Here is an 18589-nt window from a genome sequence, read left to right on the forward strand (position 1 = left end):
ACAAAAAACTAGCCGGGCGAGGTGGCGGGCGCCTGTAGTCCCAGCTACTCGGGAGGCTGAGGCAGGAGAATGGCGTAAACCCGGGAGGCGGAGCTTGCAGTGAGCTGAGATCCGGCCACTGCACTCCAGCCTGGGCGACAGAGCAAGACTCCGTCTCAAAAAAAAAAAAAAAAAAAAAATACAAAAATTAGCCAGGCATGGTGGCACGCACCTGTAGTCCCAGCTACTTGGGAGGCTGAGGCACGAGAATTGCTTGAACCTGGGAGGCAGAGGCTGCAGTGAGCAAAGATCATGGCCACTGCATCCAAAAAAAAAAGAAAAAGACATCTCTAGGAGTTACTCCATGATTTGTCAACCTATTAGTGAAGGTCTTTTGCCAACTTTGTTTTGTTTTGTCTTTCACTATGTCTTCTCCCCTCTTATTAAACTGTCAGCAACTTGAGCACAGAGACCATGTCTTAATCCCGATTTATTAATATTTTCTCTTAGGACTTGTTACATAATACGGCTTAATAGATGTCTGTCGGATGAGTGAACGAACAAAATTAAACACAGAAGTTAAGTGGAAAATTAGAATAATTTTCATAGCAGGTGATCCCTACTACATCCGATGAAGTCTTGCCTTGAACATGTGCAGCTCAGCCTTCAGCCTAGGAACTGCCCCTCCTCCCCCACCCCCTCTGTGCTATTCAGTCTATTCTGGTACCTTGTCTCACAAATGCAAGCCTCTTCAGCAGCGCAGAACTCAAATCTGCCTTCCTGGTGGGACTGCCACTCTGCTTGGGCTCCATCTCTTTACACCATAGTAAGAAAGTGCCTCAGAATGAACGCCAGGATGTTTTTGGCACTCACCTCCTATGTTTCCTTTCTTTCAAAACTCAGTCTTTTTTTTTTTGAGATGGAGTTTCGCTCTTGTCCAGGCTGGAGTGCGATGGTGTGATCTCAGCTCACTGCAACCTCCGCCTCCCAGGTTCAAGCGATTCTCCTGCCTCAACCTCCTAAGTAGCTGGGATTATAAGTGTGCACCACCACACCCGGCTAATTTTGTATTTTTAGCAGAGACAGGGTTTCACCATGTTGGTGAGGCTGTTCTTGAACTCCTGACCTCAAGTGGTCCACATACCTCGGCCTCCCAAAGTGCTGAGATTACAGATGTGAGCCCCCGCACTCAGCCAAAAGTCACAGTCTTGAGCAGCTTACTGCTCAGTGCCTGAAAACACATATTCACTTGCCTCATATATTTTGTCCAGCTTTATAGTTGTTTATGGCAGGAAGGGAATATCCAGTTTCAGTTATTCTGTCATGGCCTGAAGTGGAAGTGAGGGTTCCATTTTGGACATGATGTTCAGTTTTTGGTATCTATGGAACATCCAGGTAGAAATGTCCAAAAGGGAATTGGATATTCACGTGTGGAGCTTGAAAGATGATTGGGGCCAGACATTTGGATTTTGTAGTCATGCATTTCCAGTGGTAGTTGAAGCCAAGGGAATGGACGTGAATTGCTCAGCTACAAAGTGGATAGAGAATGAGTAGAGGAACAATTTTCTCTTAAAAAGCCTGAACGGCCAGGCATGAGGCTCATGTCTGTAATCCCAGCACTTTGGGAGGCCAAGATGGGCTAGATCACAAGGTTAGGAGTTCGACACCAGCCTGACCAACATGGTGAAACCCCATCTTTACTAAAAATACAAAAAAAATTAGCCGGGCATGGTGGTGCACACCTGTAATCCCAGCAACAGCTACTCAGGAGGCTGAGGCAGGAGAATCACTTGAACCTGGAAGGCAGATGTTGCAGTGAGCCGAGATCGCGCCACTGCACTCCGGCCTGGGTGATACAGCGAGACTCTGTCTCCAAAAAAAAAAAAAAAGCCCGAGAATGTATAACTAAAGAAATAAATGAAGAACAGGAAACATCAGTGTCATAGAAGCTGCCATAAATAAACTGGTGTCCATCTTGGGGAGTGGCAGATGCCAACTTTTCTCTCTTAGTAAAGTCTCACTGGTGATCATTAGAGAAGAACCTACTCACCTGGGCTCCAGTATGAATCTGCAGAATTAAAGCCACGCCTGTCTTGAGGAAGCTCAGCATTTCTTCCAGACATAATCATACATTTGTGCTCCTAGCCTTCTTGGAGCTTAGATAACTGACAAGTATGATTAGCATTTTCATAAAATTGAGAGGATACCCAAGGCCCTAGAGAGGTCAACAATTTGATGAAGGTCAGTTGTTTCTAGTCCTACTTTATTTATTTATTTATTTATTTATTTATCTATCTATGAAATGGAGTCTCACTCTGTCACCCAGGCTGGAGTGTAGTGAGGCAGTCTTGGTTCACTGCAACCTCTGCCTCCTAGGTCCAAACGATTCTCCTGCCTCAGCCTCCCAAGTAGCTGGCATTACAGGTGGCCACGACCACGCCCAGCTAATTTTTGTTTTGTTTTGAGACAGAGTCCTGCTGTGTCGCCCGGGCTGGAGTGTAGTGGCATGATCTTTGCTCACTACAACCTCCACCTCCCGGGTTCAGGCAATTCTCCTGTCTTAGCCTCATGAGTTGCTGGGACTATAGGCACACGCCCTGAAGCCTGGCTAATTTTTTTGTATTTTTAGTAGAGGCAGGGTTTCACTATTTTGGCCAGGCTGGTCTCGAACTCCTGACCTCAGGTGATCCACCTGCCTTGGCATCCCAAAGTGCTGGGATTACAGGCACGAGCCACTGCACCCAGCCAAATTTTTGTGTTTTTTAGTAGAGACGAGTTTTCACCACGTTGGCCAGGCTGGTCTGGAACTCCTGACCTCAGGTAATCCACCCACCTTGGCCTCCCAAAGTGCTGGGATTATAGGCGTGAGCCACCATGTCCGGCCATTTTTCTAGTTTCTACTTTCTAGTTGTCTAGGGACTTGGGTTTCAGACTTGGAAGTTGCTCTAGGTCATCTACTCGGTCCCCTTGTTTTTTAAGTGGGAAAATTGACACTCATAAATGAGAGACCTTCAACTAGGTATAAAAACAAGTAAATGAAGCCAGCTTACATCATCAGGGATATCTGATGGCATTCAAAGGGCAAGGATAAAGCTGGGCTTTGAGAATAGACTAGAGCCATGACCTGCAGTGCTATAGAAAACTGGACGCCCCTTGCTTCTGCCCTTTTCTCTGCTTTTTTCTGTGTCTCTAATTTATTCTTCTCTCAATGTAGATCAGCTTCTTCTGTCTTTTCTCCTCCTATGTCCCAGCCTGGGGAAAATGATCACCAGAGGCTATTCCTGAGTTTATAGCTTAGGAAAGAGGCCACTCATTCCCCACCATTCAGGAATGAGGCCAGCCTGATTCTAGAATTGCAACTCCTGTTCTCCTGGGAAAGGTCTCGATGGCCCCTTTAGAACCATCCAGAGTCCAATCAGTAGCAGTCAAGGGGTCGGGGATCCTTTGTTCTACACACACATCTGCTGGGAGCCTTACGTCTATAATCATGTGATTTAAATCACTGGTAGGGGAGAAGAAGATTTTCCAGAAAAAGCAATAGGTAGATGGCTGGGCAGCCAGCCCATAGGGGTTCAGAATAACCAATTAACTGCTCAGGATAACCAATGGCAGAGCCAGGACCAAAACCCACAGCATCTGATTCAGCAGTAGTCTTTTCTGGGGCTGCCCCACATGGGGAAACAGTAATTACTTGATCTGGGAATGAGCAGAGACAGACAGATGGACAGTCACTACCTCAGTTCTTTCCTAATAGTATGAAGAGATAGAGGTCTCTTCCCTGAGAGTGTAGGGGATCCAGAGCTCTAGGAGCCTAACAGCCAAAGGTGTGTTCCCTCTTAGGAGTCCAGACTCTTCTAGTTGCAAGTCATAGAAACCCAAATCAAACCAGCTTGAGCAAAAGGGGGATTTAGTAGAAGGCCATTGGGATATCCTACAAAATTGAAGGAAGAACTGTAGATTCTAAGTCATCTTTAAGAATCTGGAATCGGTGCTATCAGGACACACACACGCACGTGCTCACCTTGTTTTCTTCCTCTTTTTAAAGTGTCATATTTCTGTTTGGCTTTTATACCACAAAGTTTCCTCCACACGATGGTGAACCTGGCAGTTCTGGAGTCATAGCCTTATAACATCTGACCATAGAGAAAAGAGAGTCTTCTTGCTAATTCCTGGTAGAAAAATCTAGAGTAGGATTCACATTGAAAGGATGGGTCCTCTGACTGGCTGGGCCTTGTTTATTTGCTCACCCTTGGGCTCAGGAGATGGCAGAGGGTATTTTAAGAAAGGTACTGGAGGCCGGGTACGGTGCCTTACACTTGTAATCCCAGCATTTTGGGAGGCCAAGCTGGGCAGATCACCTGAGGTTGGGAGTTTGAGACCAGCCTGACCAACATGGAGAAACCCGGTCTCTACTAAAAATACAAAATTAGCCAGGTGTGGTAGTGCATGCCTGTAACCCCAGCTACTTGGGAGGCTGAGGCAGGAGAATCGCTTGAATCTGGGAGGTGGAGGTTGTGGCGAGGCCGAGATCGTGCCACTACACTCCAGCCTGGGCAACAAGAGTGAAACTCCATCTAAAAAAAAAAAATTTAAAAGGGGGACTGGTAAGTAGGGTAGACAGAGATCTCTTTTGTTTTGTGTCTGTCTCCTAGGTGACCATGGAGGCTGGTGGCCTGCCCTTGGAGCTGTGGCGCATGATCTTAGCCTACTTGCACCTTCCCGACCTGGGCCGCTGCAGCCTGGTATGCAGGGCCTGGTATGAACTGATCCTCAGTCTCGACAGCACCCGCTGGCGGCAGCTATGTCTGGGTTGCACCGAGTGCCGCCACCCCAATTGGCCCAACCAGCCAGATGTGGAGCCTGAGTCTTGGAGAGAAGCCTTCAAGCAGCATTACCTTGCCTCCAAGACATGGACCAAGAATGCCTTGGACTTGGAGTCTTCCGTCTGCTTTTCTCTATTCCGCCGGAGGAGGGAACGACGTACCCTGAGTGTTGGGCCAGGCCATGAGTTTGACAGCCTGGGCAGTGCCTTGGCCATGGCCAGCCTGTATGACCGAATTGTGCTCTTCCCAGGTGTGTACGAAGAGCAAGGTGAAATCATCCTGAAGGTGCCCGTGGAGATTGTAGGGCAGGGGAAGTTGGGTGAAGTGGCCCTGCTGGCCAGCATTGATCAGCACTGCTCAACCACACGCCTGTGCAACCTCGTCTTCATGCCAGCCTGGTTCTCACCCATCATGTATAAGGTGGGTGTCCACATCAATAGACGGCCTTTCTAGTCCTGACCCCAGGGGCTTGGCCTCTTTTCTGGGTTTTTAATCCCTTTTTTGGTTGGAATTGAAAGTTAGGAGTTATTATTATACTCATACTCCTCTGAGTGCTGAACCAGTTGAGAAACAGGCACAGTGATCAGTAGAGCTCAGAATTCTGCTTTATTCCTGGTAAAGCTGTATTTAAAAATGGCTTGGGCTTGGAACCAAAATTCTTTTGCACCTCTTCCCTTTCCAACTGGACCAACTGGAGCCACCAGTGGAGCAGCTAGGCGGGAAAGCCGGGTTCTGGGAGCATGCCACTTAGTGACAGGAAGCAGAGAGCACATTAGCTGCTCGTGGAGGCAGGCCCGAGCGAGAGCCACAGAGGAAAAAGGCTATACAGGACTAGTCACCTTCAGCACATGAACCCCACACCCTGTATGGGATCAAGGGAGGGCAGGCTTTTACCATGATTTGCTAATTCTCAAGGGCGATGGTGAGAAGGTCAGGAAATATTTGTCCAACACATTCCTTCTGTGAACGCAGAGAAGATGGTTCAAAGTAAAGCAGGTATCCAGGTGTTGGTAGTTCCTGGCAGAACAGTCTATAGCTTATACATTGCCTAGAAACTTGGATTATATAGGCAGTCAATAAAAATTACATCGCTTTCCTGCCTGCTCATAAAAAATAAAAGATTTTTGGCCGGGCGCAGTGGCTCACACCTGTAATCTCAGCACTTTGGGAGGCCAAGGCAGGTGGATCACCTGAGGTCAGGAGTTCGAGACCAACATGGTGAAACCCTGTCTCTACTAAAAATACAAAATTAGCGGGGCATGGTGGCAGCAGGAGAGTAACTCAGGAGAATCGCTTGAACCCGGGAGGCCGAGGTTGCAGTGAGCTGAGATCCTGCCATCACGCTCCAGCCTGGGGAACAAGAGTGAGATTTCGTCTCAAAAAAAAAAAAAAAACGGCCAGGCGCGGTGGCTCAAGCCTGTAATCCCAGCACTTTGGGAGGCCGAGATGGGCGGATCACGAGGTCAGGAGATTGAGACCATCCTGGCTAACACGGTGAAACCCATCTCTACTAAAAATACAAAAAACAATTAGCCTGGTGTGGTGGCGGGCGTCTGTAGTCCCAGCTACTCTGGAGGTTGAGGCAGGAGAATGGTGTGAACCCGGGAGGCAGAGCTTGCAGTGAGCTGAGTCACTGGCCACTGCACTCCAGCCTGGGCAACAAAGCAAGACTCCGTCTCAAAAAAAAAAAAAAAAGAAAACTATATATATGTATATATATATGTGTGTGTGTGTATATATATATATAAGATTTTTTTAAGTATATTGTCATTATTACCAATAACAATTGTCTCTCATGTTTGTAATGATCCTTATACCACTGGTCATTTATAACAGACATATGTCATATGCATGCCATATGCCTTATAGCCATTGTCTCATGGGTTCCTCTCCACATGTCTATGAGATAGGTAATGTCATCTGATTTTATAGATGAGGAAATGGAGGTTCAGCAAGATTAAGTGTCATATCAAGGTCTCAGACTTAGTAAGATCCAAAGCCTATTCATAATCTAGGTGACTTTCCATCTGTCACCTCATTGGACCCCCACAGCAAACGTGTGTAGATGAAGTAGATGTAGTATCCCTATTTTGCAAATGAGGGCTACTGAAGGTCAGAGATGGTAAGTAACTTTCTCAAGTGGGTAATTAGGGAAGTTAGATCCCAAATTCAGGCCTTCTCATCTAAATGCTTATAAAATTACATCATGCTATGTTACCTAAAAGCTTAAAAGCCTGTGTTTTAGCCCTAGAGTATTTCAGAAGAACTGATGAACTTCCTGGTGCTGCTCTGCAGGCCCAGAAGGAGAGTTTGTTTCTGGAAAGAAACAATGTTCCAGACCCTTCACATTTTGTAATGCATTTATTCTTAGAGTAATATTTTGATTTCAGCCTCTACTTTTCCCTCAGAAGTACAACCATAGATCCTCAAGGGATGAGGCCTGGCATTAGACTTGTTCGTAGCCTGCCCTCTGGCTTAGTGCTTAGCATATAACATACGTTAGTTAGTATTCAGTCCGTGATTGTTTTTCAACTAAAGGAGGCACGGGGGCCTGGGATGGTCTTGCCTGAAAAATGCAAAGGCCAAGGCGATTTCACAGCAGTTTTCAGTGACTTCTAAGGAGAACCTTAGCAGTGGCTCTGCATCTCCAGAGAGCTGGCTTTTATCTTTAGAGAGAAAATGGATTTAAATAGCAAGGAAAAATTAGGTTAGCCATAAGGAAGAACTTGGAGAAGTTAAGGGGGCTTAAATTCTGGGACAATCTATCAAAGATCACTGCTAGAGAATTTTAAAAATTGTTCAAGGGGTAAGTACGTCTGGATTATTAAATAGAATCATGAGATAGTCCCCTCATTTGATGGTTCAAATACATCTGATGAAGTACGTGTGAAATCCAGAAACAGGTCTTTTTCAGGAATAGAGAGTGAATGGGCCTCACCAAGACTGCTTCTCAGTCGGGCCCAGAGAGCCAAGGGGCCCAAATGAATTAGGCAGGAGAGTTTGGCACTGCCCCATCTCCACCCCAAACTCTTGAGGACACTCTGCTCCTTGTGTCCCTGACCCCAGATGATAATAACTGACTTTGACTGAGTGCCAAGTTTGTGCCTAGCATGGTGCTTTGTGAACTAGTGAGCCCCATGCTGCAGACAAGGAAACTGAGGCTTAAAGAGGTGAAGTCATTTGTCCAAGATAACACTTGCAGTCAACCCCCAGAGCCCATGCTTTTTTTTTTTTTTTTTTTGACACTGAATCTTGCTCTGTCGCCCAGGCTGGAGTGCACTGGCGCGATCTCGACTCACTGCAACCTCTGCCTCCCAGGCTTAAGCTATTCTCATGCCTCAGCCTTCCAAGTAGCTAGGACTATAGGCACACGCCACCACGCTTGGCTAATTTTTGTATTTTTAGTGGAGATGAGGTTTCACCATGTTGACCAGGCAGGTCTCGAACTCCTGACCTCAAGTGATCTGCCCATCTTGGCCTTCCAACGTGCTGGAACTACAGGCATGAGCCACCACACCTGGCAGAGCCCATGCTTTAAACTACTGTTCAGTGCTTCCTGGCGATGGCAGTATACTTTGTCCCCTCTCTTTAGAGACATATTTTGCTGTGCACCACATGCATCAGTTGCCACACAGAACTCTTTGCCAGCACATGTGGCCAGGCCTCTCTCACTGCCTGTCCCAGCCCTGGCGCATGGCTTAAGACTTGAGGTTTTAGGAGGAGTCATGATGCAGTGTGAACTTCTCTGCCATCATCTACTTGTCTCCCTTCCTTTGAGATTAGAAGGATGGAGGTGCAGGCAGCTCCAGTTTCCCTCCCTCTCCGATGCAGAGCAGCTCCCCAGTTCGTTTTGGGGACAGCTGACGTCCAGACCCCAGTGGGGAGGGGAAGATGATCAGCAGAACAAATGGCCTTTCCATGTTCTACCCTCCTTAAAGGGCAGCTAGAGTCCAAAACAAATCTCATCCCTCTTACAGCCATTTTCTTCTTTTCATTCCCCAGACAACATCAGGTCATGCCCAATTTGACAACTGCAACTTTGAGAATGGGCACATCCAGGTCCACGGTCCGGGTACTTGCCAAGTGAAGTTCTGTACCTTCAAAAACACTCATATCTTCCTGCACAACGTGCCCCTGTGTGTCCTGGAAAACTGTGAATTTGTGGGCAGCGAAAACAACTCTGTGACTGTTGAGGGTCACCCATCTGCAGATAAGAACTGGGCCTACAAGTATCTACTAGGGCTTATCAAGTCCTCACCCACTTTTCTCCCCACAGAGGACTCTGACTTTTTAATGTCCCTGGACCTAGAGAGCCGGGACCAGGCCTGGAGCCCAAAGACCTGTGACATTGTTATCGAGGGCAGCCAGAGCCCTACCAGCCCAGCCTCTAGCTCCCCAAAGCCAGGCTCCAAGGCAGGCTCACAGGAGGCAGAAGTGGGTAGTGATGGTGAAAGGGTGGCCCAGACCCCAGACAGCAGCGATGGAGGCCTGAGTCCCAGCGGTGAGGATGAAGATGAGGACCAGCTGATGTACAGACTATCCTATCAAGTGCAGGGCCCACGCCCTGTATTGGGGGGCTCATTTCTGGGCCCACCTCTGCCAGGAGCATCCATTCAGCTGCCCAGCTGCCTAGTGCTGAACTCACTGCAGCAGGAGCTGCAGAAGGACAAGGAGGCCATGGCACTGGCCAACTCTGTGCAGGGCTGCCTCATCCGCAAGTGCCTCTTCCGGGATGGGAAGGGAGGCGTCTTCGTCTGCTCCCACGGCAGAGCCAAGATGGAAGGAAACATCTTCCGGAACCTGACTTACGCAGTGCGGTGTATACATAATAGCAAGGTGCTGTCATGACTTTAGATTGGTCAGGGGGCTCCTGGGGCTATATGTAGGAAGGGTTTGATGGGGCTATTTTGCATTTTAAAAATAATTTTCTTTAAACTTATTCACACACACTTGACGTCATGTCCATCATCTGATTTGGAAAGGGCAGAAACAATTTTTCTCATTTCACAGAAAGAGAGGCCCAGAGAGAGAACGTGGTTTACTCAGGGTTACATAGCAAGTTAGGCAGAATTGAGACTAGAAATGCGGGTCTCCTGCCTCTTTTCACTAAGTCACACATCTCACCCATGTCGGAGTAGGAGAAACAAAGTCTTTGGCCTGAATAAGAGAAAATTCAGGGAGATATGATTACTGCCTTCACTCCAAACTGGAGTAGGGTTGTTGAGAAGGCTTCCCAGAAGAGGAAACGTGTGTGCTGGGTACAATGAGTACAAGGTCCAGAGAAAACTGGACGCGTGATGAGAAGGGGTGGAGAGTGAGGGTGTCCCAGCAGCAGGAACATCCTGTGCCAGGGCCTGGGTGTGAGGTTGAATTCAACCATGCAGTGGGGATAGGTTGAAGGATGAAGCTGGGGGTGAGTAAAAACTACCTTACCCAGGCCTGGAATCCCCCTTAAGACATTTGGACCTTATGCTAAGAACAGTCCTAGCCACTGCTGCAATCGGCACCTTGTATGTGCTGGGACTTAGGGCACCACAGGACCATCTGCAAATCCTGTAAATGGCTGATGACAGGAAGGCCTTCCGAAGGGAAAGACAGCCCATGCAGAAGAAAGCATGGCATAGCACCTAGGTTCGAGTCTCACTTCTCCACTAACTCGCTGTAAACATGACCTTCACTTCTGTAAAATGGAAATAAGCATCCCTATTTTTCTCCTCTCACTGGCTGTTGGAGGTCCCATGCCGGAAGTACTCAAACTAAAGAACATTGTACAAAGGTCGCTCATGAGTGTTGCAGGCTTCTAAAATGGTTCATAGCAATCGCATTTTAATTAATTTAAATTTAATTGTGTTTTCCCCAGCCCACTTCCAAAGAGGATTTCAGGTGATGTTACTTTGAAAGCATAATGCAAGACTGCTGTACACAGAATAAAAGAAAATGGCCAAATAAAAAGGGAAAGGTGATAGCTTTGCTGTCGTGAGTACCATGATGAAAGGATCTGGTTGAAGCCCTCAAGGAAGGCATTCTTCCTTGCATAGTTATTGAGAATATGGCTTTCTAGTTAAATTCTGGCTCTGCCCCTTAAGTCCTGTGGACTAATGTTACTACCTTTCTCCAGGACGTGATGAGGATTAGCTAAGGTCACAAATATGAAGTGCTTAGCAGTGTGCCTGTTATATAGCAAGTGCTTGATAAATGTTTTAATTGACTTATTTTTTTAAGATTACTGCAGTCCAGTTTGAGAGGCCCTATGATAGAGGTAAACCATGGGTGGCATAAAAGCCCAGAAAAGTGGGTACCTGACCCAGCCTCGAGGAACCACAGATGGTTTCTTGGAGGAATGGTGCCTGGACTGAGCTGCCCGAAAGAAGAATAAGATTTGGCAGGGGCCGGGCGTGGTGGCTCACGCCTGTAATCCCAGCACTTTGGGAGGCCAAGACGGCCAGATCACGAAGTCAGGAGATCGAGACCATCCTGGCTAACATGGTGAAACCCCGTCTCTACTAAAAATGCAAAAATATTAGCCGGGCGTGGTGGCAGGCACCTGTAGTCCCAGCTACTCCGGAGGCTGAGGCAGGAGAATGGCGTAAACCCGGGAGGCGGAGCTTGCAGTGAGCCAAGATCATGCTACTGCACTCCAGCCTGGGTGACAGAGCGAGACTCTGTCTCAAAAAAAAAAAAAAAAAGTTGGCAGGGTGAAGATGCGATGCAAAGGAGGTGCGTGTGAAGGCCCAGAAGTGAGGGGAGACGCACCCTTTCACCCTTTCAAGCAAGGCCTTGATCCTTGCTCCTCCGCAGAAGGCTGTCACCTCTCTCTGTCCTCTAGAACATCCCAGGAGGGTAAAGGCTGGCAGGAGGAGCCTGATTGCTTGAGGCTCCAACAGGAAAGGTGTTGGCTGGGTGCTATGGCTCAAGCCTGTAATCCTAGCACTTTGGGAGGCCGGGGCGGGCGGATTGCCTGAGCTTAGGAGTTCGAGACCAGCCTGAGCAATACGGTGAAACCCCATCTCTACTAAAATACAAAAAAAAAAAAAAAAAAAAGCAAATAGCTGGGCATGGCAGTGGACATCTGTAGTCCCAGCTACTCCGGAGGCTGAGGCAGGAGAATTGCTTGAACCTGGGAGGTGGAGGTTGCAGTGAAAGCCAAGGTCGCGCCATTGCACTCCAACCTGAGTGACAAAGGAAGACTCCGTCTCCAAAAAAAAAAAAAAGAAAAGTGTCACTGACTGTGATTTTCTTCTTTATGTGTCATAAATTTTAGTTGGAAGTCAGATAGCTCGTGTAGGACAGTGGCGACTGAGGTCAGTAATACTTTGTTTGGAAATGGGCACACCTCTTCTTTTGCCTGGCTTTTAGGGGGTCTGTCTAGTTAGGAACTGAGCCCATTTGAATTATGGTGATGATAGGATTATCCTCGGCTTCCTGTAGGCTTCAGCTGTCTCCAGCATTACCTCGTGCTAGTTTTCTCCACTTCAGGTCATCCTTTGCACCCGCTCCTCAGAGGTGATCTCTCGCTGCTCTCGCCCTCCCCCAGCAGTAGACTGCCATTATTTATCACCCTGCATGATAGCAGGGTTTCCCTCTTGTCCTGGGTCATCCTTAGTCTAGGTAGGTGCTGTGACTGTGGTCTTGAGAGCAGGACTTTTTCAGTGACCCTGGCTCCTCCCCAGCACTAGGGGACCTCTGATGATCTGGCCTAAGTCGCTTTCCTCCCGACACCCCCAGAGATAGAGTTTTTCCCCCTGTTTCTTGATGCGAAAGGTTTGTTCTGTAAGAAAATTAGGGGGAAAGAACATATGGGGGGCTTAATGCCTCTCTCACTTTCGTCCCCAGCCTGCATCAGGAGGGTTCTGTCTCCAGTCTCTCATCTGCCCCCAGTTTTCTCCATGAGCACCTAGTGAAGGCCACAGAAAAGTGAACAGGTGCAGCTACTCCGAGAGTTTCTGCACTCACACTAGTTCACAACTGACCTTTAACAGTGTTAGCTGAGTTCTCCTCACTGGCTTGTGTGACACATGCAGCCCTCCATTCAGCAGGGAAGTGCTCAGGCCTCGTCTCCTTGGAGGCGCCTGTCTTTTTGCAGCATTCAGGCTAGCTAGTTGTCCAGCAGCCTCAGCTCTGATGGGTTCCAAAAAAGCTATGTTTGTGTATATCATCTTCTTTCTACTTTCTCCATCCTAAGCAGAAGCTGAAACCTTACAATTTATACTCTTGTTCTACTTTAGTCTTTGCAGAATTTTATCTTAATGCAACATATTATTAGTAGCACACAATTTATAATAATGTATTTTATTATTAATCTATAATTGTTTAAGACAACATAGATAGATGTATTCCAGATTTTTTATATATTATCATGCTTTGGTATCCGTAGGGGCTTGGTTCCAGGATACTAAAATCCACAGCTGCTCAAATCCCTTATATAAAATGGTGTAGTATTTGCACATAACCTGCACACATCCTCCCACACTTCAGTCATCTCTAGATTATTTATAATACCCAATACGATGCAAATGCTATGTAAATAGATCTTCTACTGGGTTTTTTTTTTTGTTTGTTGGTAGGTTGGGTTTTTTTTGTTGTTTTGTTTTGTTTAATTGAGACGGAGTCTCCACTGTGTAGAGTGCAGTGGTGCGATCTCAGCTCACTGCAGCCTCCGCCTCCCGGGTTCAAGCGATTCTCCTGCCCCAGCCTCCCAAGTAGCTGGAACTACAGGCATGAGCCACCATGCCCAGCTAATTTTTTGTATTTTTAGCAGAGATGGTGTTTCACCATGTTGGCCAGGCTGGTGTCAAACAACTGACCTCAGGTGATCCGCCCACCTCAGCCTCCCAAAGTGCTGGGATTACAGGCATGAGCCACCGCATCCGGCCTATACTGTTTTTTTTTTTTTTTTTTTTTTTTTTAATTCAGTTTTATTTTATTTTTGAGAAGGGTCTCACTCTGTTGCCCAGACTGGAATACAGCCGCGCAATCTCAGCTCACTGCAACCTCTGCCTCCTTGATTGAAGCGATTCTCCTGCCTTAGCCTCCTGAGTAGCTGGGACTACAGGCATCTGCCACCACGCCTGGCTAATTTTTGTATTTTTAGTAGAAACGAGGTTTCACCATGTTGGCCAGGCTGGTCTCAAACTCCTGACCTCAAGTGATCTGCCCACCTCGCCCTCCCAAAGTGCTGAGATTACAGACATGAGCTACCACACCTGGCCTGTTTTTAAATAATTTTTATTATTTATTATTTTTAATAATGTATATTCAATCCACAGTTGGTTGAATCCATGGATGTGGAACCCACAGATATTGGGAGCCAACTGTGCTTATTAAATATAAAAAGAAAATGTCTGGGAGGCTGAGGCAGGAGAATGGCGTAAACCCGGGAGGCGGAGCTTGCGGTGAGCTGAGATCCGGCCACTGCACTCTAGCCTGGGCGACAGAGCGAGACTCCGTCTCAAAAAAAAAATAAAAGAAAATGTCATTGGAAATATATCCCTTTATTAGCAGGTTGCTGGGTTATGGTACCTTGTTTGAAGAAGGCTTTGTTATACCAATATTTCTAATCATCTCTTGGTTTGGAGTCTCAGTAGTTTTCCACCCCAGGGTGATGCACCATGAAAGATTTAGGATGTGGAAGAACAGGTCTTTGTTTTATAAAGTGGAAGGGAAGGTGGGAGCGGAGAACCTGTGTGGTACCTTACTGTCCATGCCGTCTCAGACAGGTGGATTTTAGTGGACGTGCATTGGAAGTGGTGGACCTGGAACTTTTTTTCATTAAAAGTAGCTGCACCCGGCCGGGCGCGGTGGCTCAAGCCTGTAATCCCAGCACTTTGGGAGGCCGAGGCGGGTGGATCACGAGGTCAGGAGATCGAGACCATCCTGGCTAACATGGTGAAACCCCGTCTCTACTAAAAATACAAAAAACTAGCCGGGCGTGGTGGCGGGCGCCTGTAGTCCCAGCTACTCGGAGGCTGAGGCAGGAGAATGGCGTGAACCTGGGAGGCGGAGCTTGCAGTGAGCGGAGATCGCGCCGCTGCACTCCAGCCTGGGTGACACAGCGCGAGACTCCGTCTCAAAAAAAAAAAAAAAAGTAGCTGCACCCTTGACCCCTAGGGAAATCTTCATGCAACCTTAGTGCATGTAGAGTTTGAAGACCACTCAATCCCATCTTCCCCGAAGTGTCCTTTCTATCCCATCATCCCACTGTGCTGCTTGCAGGTTCTGAATACGGAGCACAGGGCCATGCTTTGGTCCAGGTTTTAGTTAAAGAACCAGTGTGGGCCAGGTGTGGTGGCTCATGCCTGTAATGCCAGCAGTTTGGGAGGCCACGGTGGGAGGATCGCTTGAGCCCAAGAGTTCCAGACCAGTCTGGGCAACATAGGGAGATTCCATCTCTACAAAAAATAGAAAAATTAAAAACAAAATTACTACAGCCCACATCCATAGTAACAATAAAAATAAACAAAAATTCAAAAATTAGCCTGTAGTCCCAGCTATTTGGGAGGCTGAGGTGGGGAGGATCACTTGAGCCTGGGAGGTGGAGGTTGCAGTGAGCCAAGACTGTGCCACTGCACTCCAGCCTGGGCAACAAAGCAAGACCCTGTCTTAAAAAAAAAAAACAACAACAAACACACAAACCAATGTGAAGACTGTTAAGGAGCCTGCAGGGCAAAGCCAGGCAGGGCCTGGAGATGGCTGTGTCCTGGGAGCAAACAGCGGGAGCATGGCTGTGCCAGCATTGAGGCGTTTCTCTCGCCTATGGGGTAAATGGCATGGATGAGGTGGTGAGGAAAAGACTCAGGTGTTCCTCCAGTGGTTTTTAAGAAAATATTTGTAACAGGAAAATAAATGGCTTTCTCTTTTCTTCTTAGATCATCATGCTCAGGAACGACATTTACCGCTGCCGAGCGTCAGGCATCTTTCTTCGCTTGGAGGGCGGTGGCTTGATTGCCGGCAACAACATTTACCACAATGCAGAGGCTGGTGTAGACATCCGGAAAAAGTCCAACCCACTCATACTGGTACTTTGTGTTCGTTCCCTATTCAGGGTGACTCTTGGTTTTCAGAAACCTTTTGTGAGGATATTTAAATACACGTGGCCCTCTTGTATTTACATGCTTCCTGTTTGCAGGTGGCTCCTGCTCTGTGTGTCCTTGTGTATTAGCAGTGACTTTGGACAAGTCATTTTCTGGTCATCTCCCCATTAATAAGGAGGAGGACCAGAAAGACAGGAAAACTTCACAGGGCCCTCAGCCCTCATATGCTGTGGTTGGCTTTGAGTTTGATAAGGATAAAGAGAATGATGTCTGCCCTAAAGACACTTGGATCCAAAAACAAACAGCAGCGAACCCCACCAAGTTAGTTTATTCATTTGTATAAAAGCACATTTTGGATATTTAGTTCTGAAGATTATTTGTTTCATGGTTATTGTGAGGCCATATTGAGTTCGATTTTCTACCAGTGTGAAAACCACTTAAAATCCTAGAGTATGTGGCCAATGACATGAGAGCAGCTCCTTTTCTGCTCTGGCTCTTCCTAAGAGGCAAGTTTGGGGTTTAGGGGTTTTTTGTTTTGTTTTTACACAGATTTATGGGGTATGGGAGAAATTTTGTTACATGTGTACTGAGAGACAGATTTCCCAGAAGTTGGGAAATGTAACAGAATTTTTTTGGTTTTTTTTTTGTTTTTTGTTTTTTTTTTTTGAGATGGAGTCTCGCTCTGTCGCCCAGGCTGGAGTGCAGTGGCGCGATCTCGGCTCACTGCAAGCTCCGCCTCCCGGGTTCAGGCCATTCTCCTGCCTCAGCCTCCCGAGTAGCTGGGACTACAGGCGCCCGCCACCTCGCCCGGCTAATTTTTTTGTATTTTTAGTAGAGACGGGGTCTCACTGTGTTAGCCAGGATGGTCTCGATCTCCTGACCTCATGATCCGCCTGCCTCGGCCTCCCAAAGTGCTGGGATTACAGGCTTGAGCCACCGCGCCCGGCCTGTAACAGACTTTTTATGGGCTTGAAAAAATAATAGCCACCGTTAATGCATAATGCTTATTATATGCCAGATACTTTTTTAAGCACTTTGTAGATATTTACTTATCATTTAATGCTTACAGAACCCCGTGAAGAATTATTACTATCCCTATTTTGTAGTAAAGATATAGAGCACAAAGGAGCAGAGGATCCTGCCCAAAGTCCTACACCTAGTGACAGAGCTGGGATTTGAATCCAGGCAGTCTGACTCAAGGGTGATGTCTGAACCCATTATATCTTGACTGCCCATAAAGGTACAGAGAGAAGGCTGGGCACAGTGGCTCATGCCTGTAATCTCAGCACTATGGGAGGTCAAGGCAGGAAGATCCCTTGAGTCCAGGAGTTTGAGACCAGCCTGGGCAACATAGCAAGACCCTGTCTCTACAAAAAATTTTTAAAATTAGCCAGGCATGGTAACTCACACCTGTAGTCCCAGATACTTGGGAGGCAGAGGTGGGAGGTGGGAGGATCGCCTGAGTCTGGCACGTTGTGGCTGCCATGACTATGGCATGGTAGTGAGCCATGATTGTGCCACTGCACTCCAGCCTGGGCAACAGAGCGAGACCCTGTCTCAAAAAAAGAAAAAGAAAATACACCCAGCTAGCCAGTGTCTCCTGCCCGCCCCTTCCCCTCACTGTGTTTCTGCCACGCAGCTAGTGGTAGATGCATGGCCTTGGCTTAGGAAATTATTGCCCCTCTGGCTAGAGAGATGAGAGGGGTTTGCCCTTCTGAGATAGAGGGACAGCAGGTGGAGGGGGGAAGGGAGTGGTACATTTTAGTCCTGGTGGTGTAAAAGGGTATGGGGATGGAAACACCACTGTGCACTCCTTTCGGAGCTCTTCAGCCCTGTGCGGGACTTCCCTTAGGCAGTGGTTACCCTGATGAGCCTACCAAATCCTTCAGGAAAAATCCAGAAAGAGTAAGAATAAGGAGAGTTTGCACAAGAAACACTTTAAAACCAATTAGAACTTTATTTCTGTGAAATCGTTTTGGAAGAGATACAGCTAACTTCCCAATTTGCAAAGTATAGAATTGGCCTTCCACTATAAATTAACAATTAGAGTGAGACAATAGTATTATTATTCTAATCTAAAAATATTAAGTCACTGTGCAAAAGCTAACTGTGCAAAAACTAACTGGAATGGGAAAGAGAAAAACTAGGCTTCAGATCTGGCTCTTCCACAAATGTACTTACTATATAATCCTGTACCTGTTTTCCCATTCACACAAAGAGATATCAGAAATTAATATCTTGCTGGGTGTGGTGGCTCACACCTGTAATCCCAGCACTTTGGGAGGTCAAGATGGGAGGATCACTGGAGGCCAGGAGTTCAAGACCAGCCTAGGCAACAAGCAAAAACCCTGTCTCTACCAAAAAAAAACAAAAAAAAACCAGAAAGATATCTGTTGGCATCCTGTAGCTCATACACCTTCTAAGACCTTATGCCCCATGGGACAGCTTGGCACCCCAGTGTCTGCACCTCCTGTCCCTTCCTAAATGAGAAAGGACTAGAAGTCAAATGACTCTGACCCCTCTGTGGATGTGGCCCCTTTAGGACTGCACTTGGCCAACATTTGGTTGCCCTGGGGTGCTGCCCTTCCCCAAGAGATGGCCTCCCTGGACCCTGGAAGTTATGGCCTGGCCAAATGATTGTGTGTTTGGGGAACTCATTAGAGGCTCTGAAACTTTCGGTAGCCTGCCTTGCAGGTGAAGACCAAGAGCCCTCCTAAGAGGCTGGGCAGCGAAGACTCCAATCTTCATAGTCTCCCT

The 18589-nt window shown here is 47.3% G+C and overlaps 1 protein-coding gene across 2 annotated transcripts in view; it reads left to right on the forward strand.

The window, feature by feature from the left end:
• Nucleotides 1-18589, forward strand: part of FBXO10 (F-box protein 10) — an 82270-nt gene that overhangs the window by 44874 nt on the left and 18807 nt on the right. For both annotated transcript variants that reach the window (XM_025359704.1, XM_025359705.1), the window contains exons 2-4: nucleotides 4632-5222; nucleotides 8805-9638; nucleotides 15668-15817. In XM_025359704.1, the coding sequence (XP_025215489.1) occupies nucleotides 4632-5222; nucleotides 8805-9638; nucleotides 15668-15817 (1575 nt within the window). The remainder of the gene's footprint in view (nucleotides 1-4631; nucleotides 5223-8804; nucleotides 9639-15667; nucleotides 15818-18589) is intronic.

Source organism: Theropithecus gelada, chromosome 15, assembly GCF_003255815.1.
Source record: "Theropithecus gelada isolate Dixy chromosome 15, Tgel_1.0, whole genome shotgun sequence".
Classification (NCBI taxonomy): domain Eukaryota; kingdom Metazoa; phylum Chordata; class Mammalia; order Primates; family Cercopithecidae; genus Theropithecus; species Theropithecus gelada.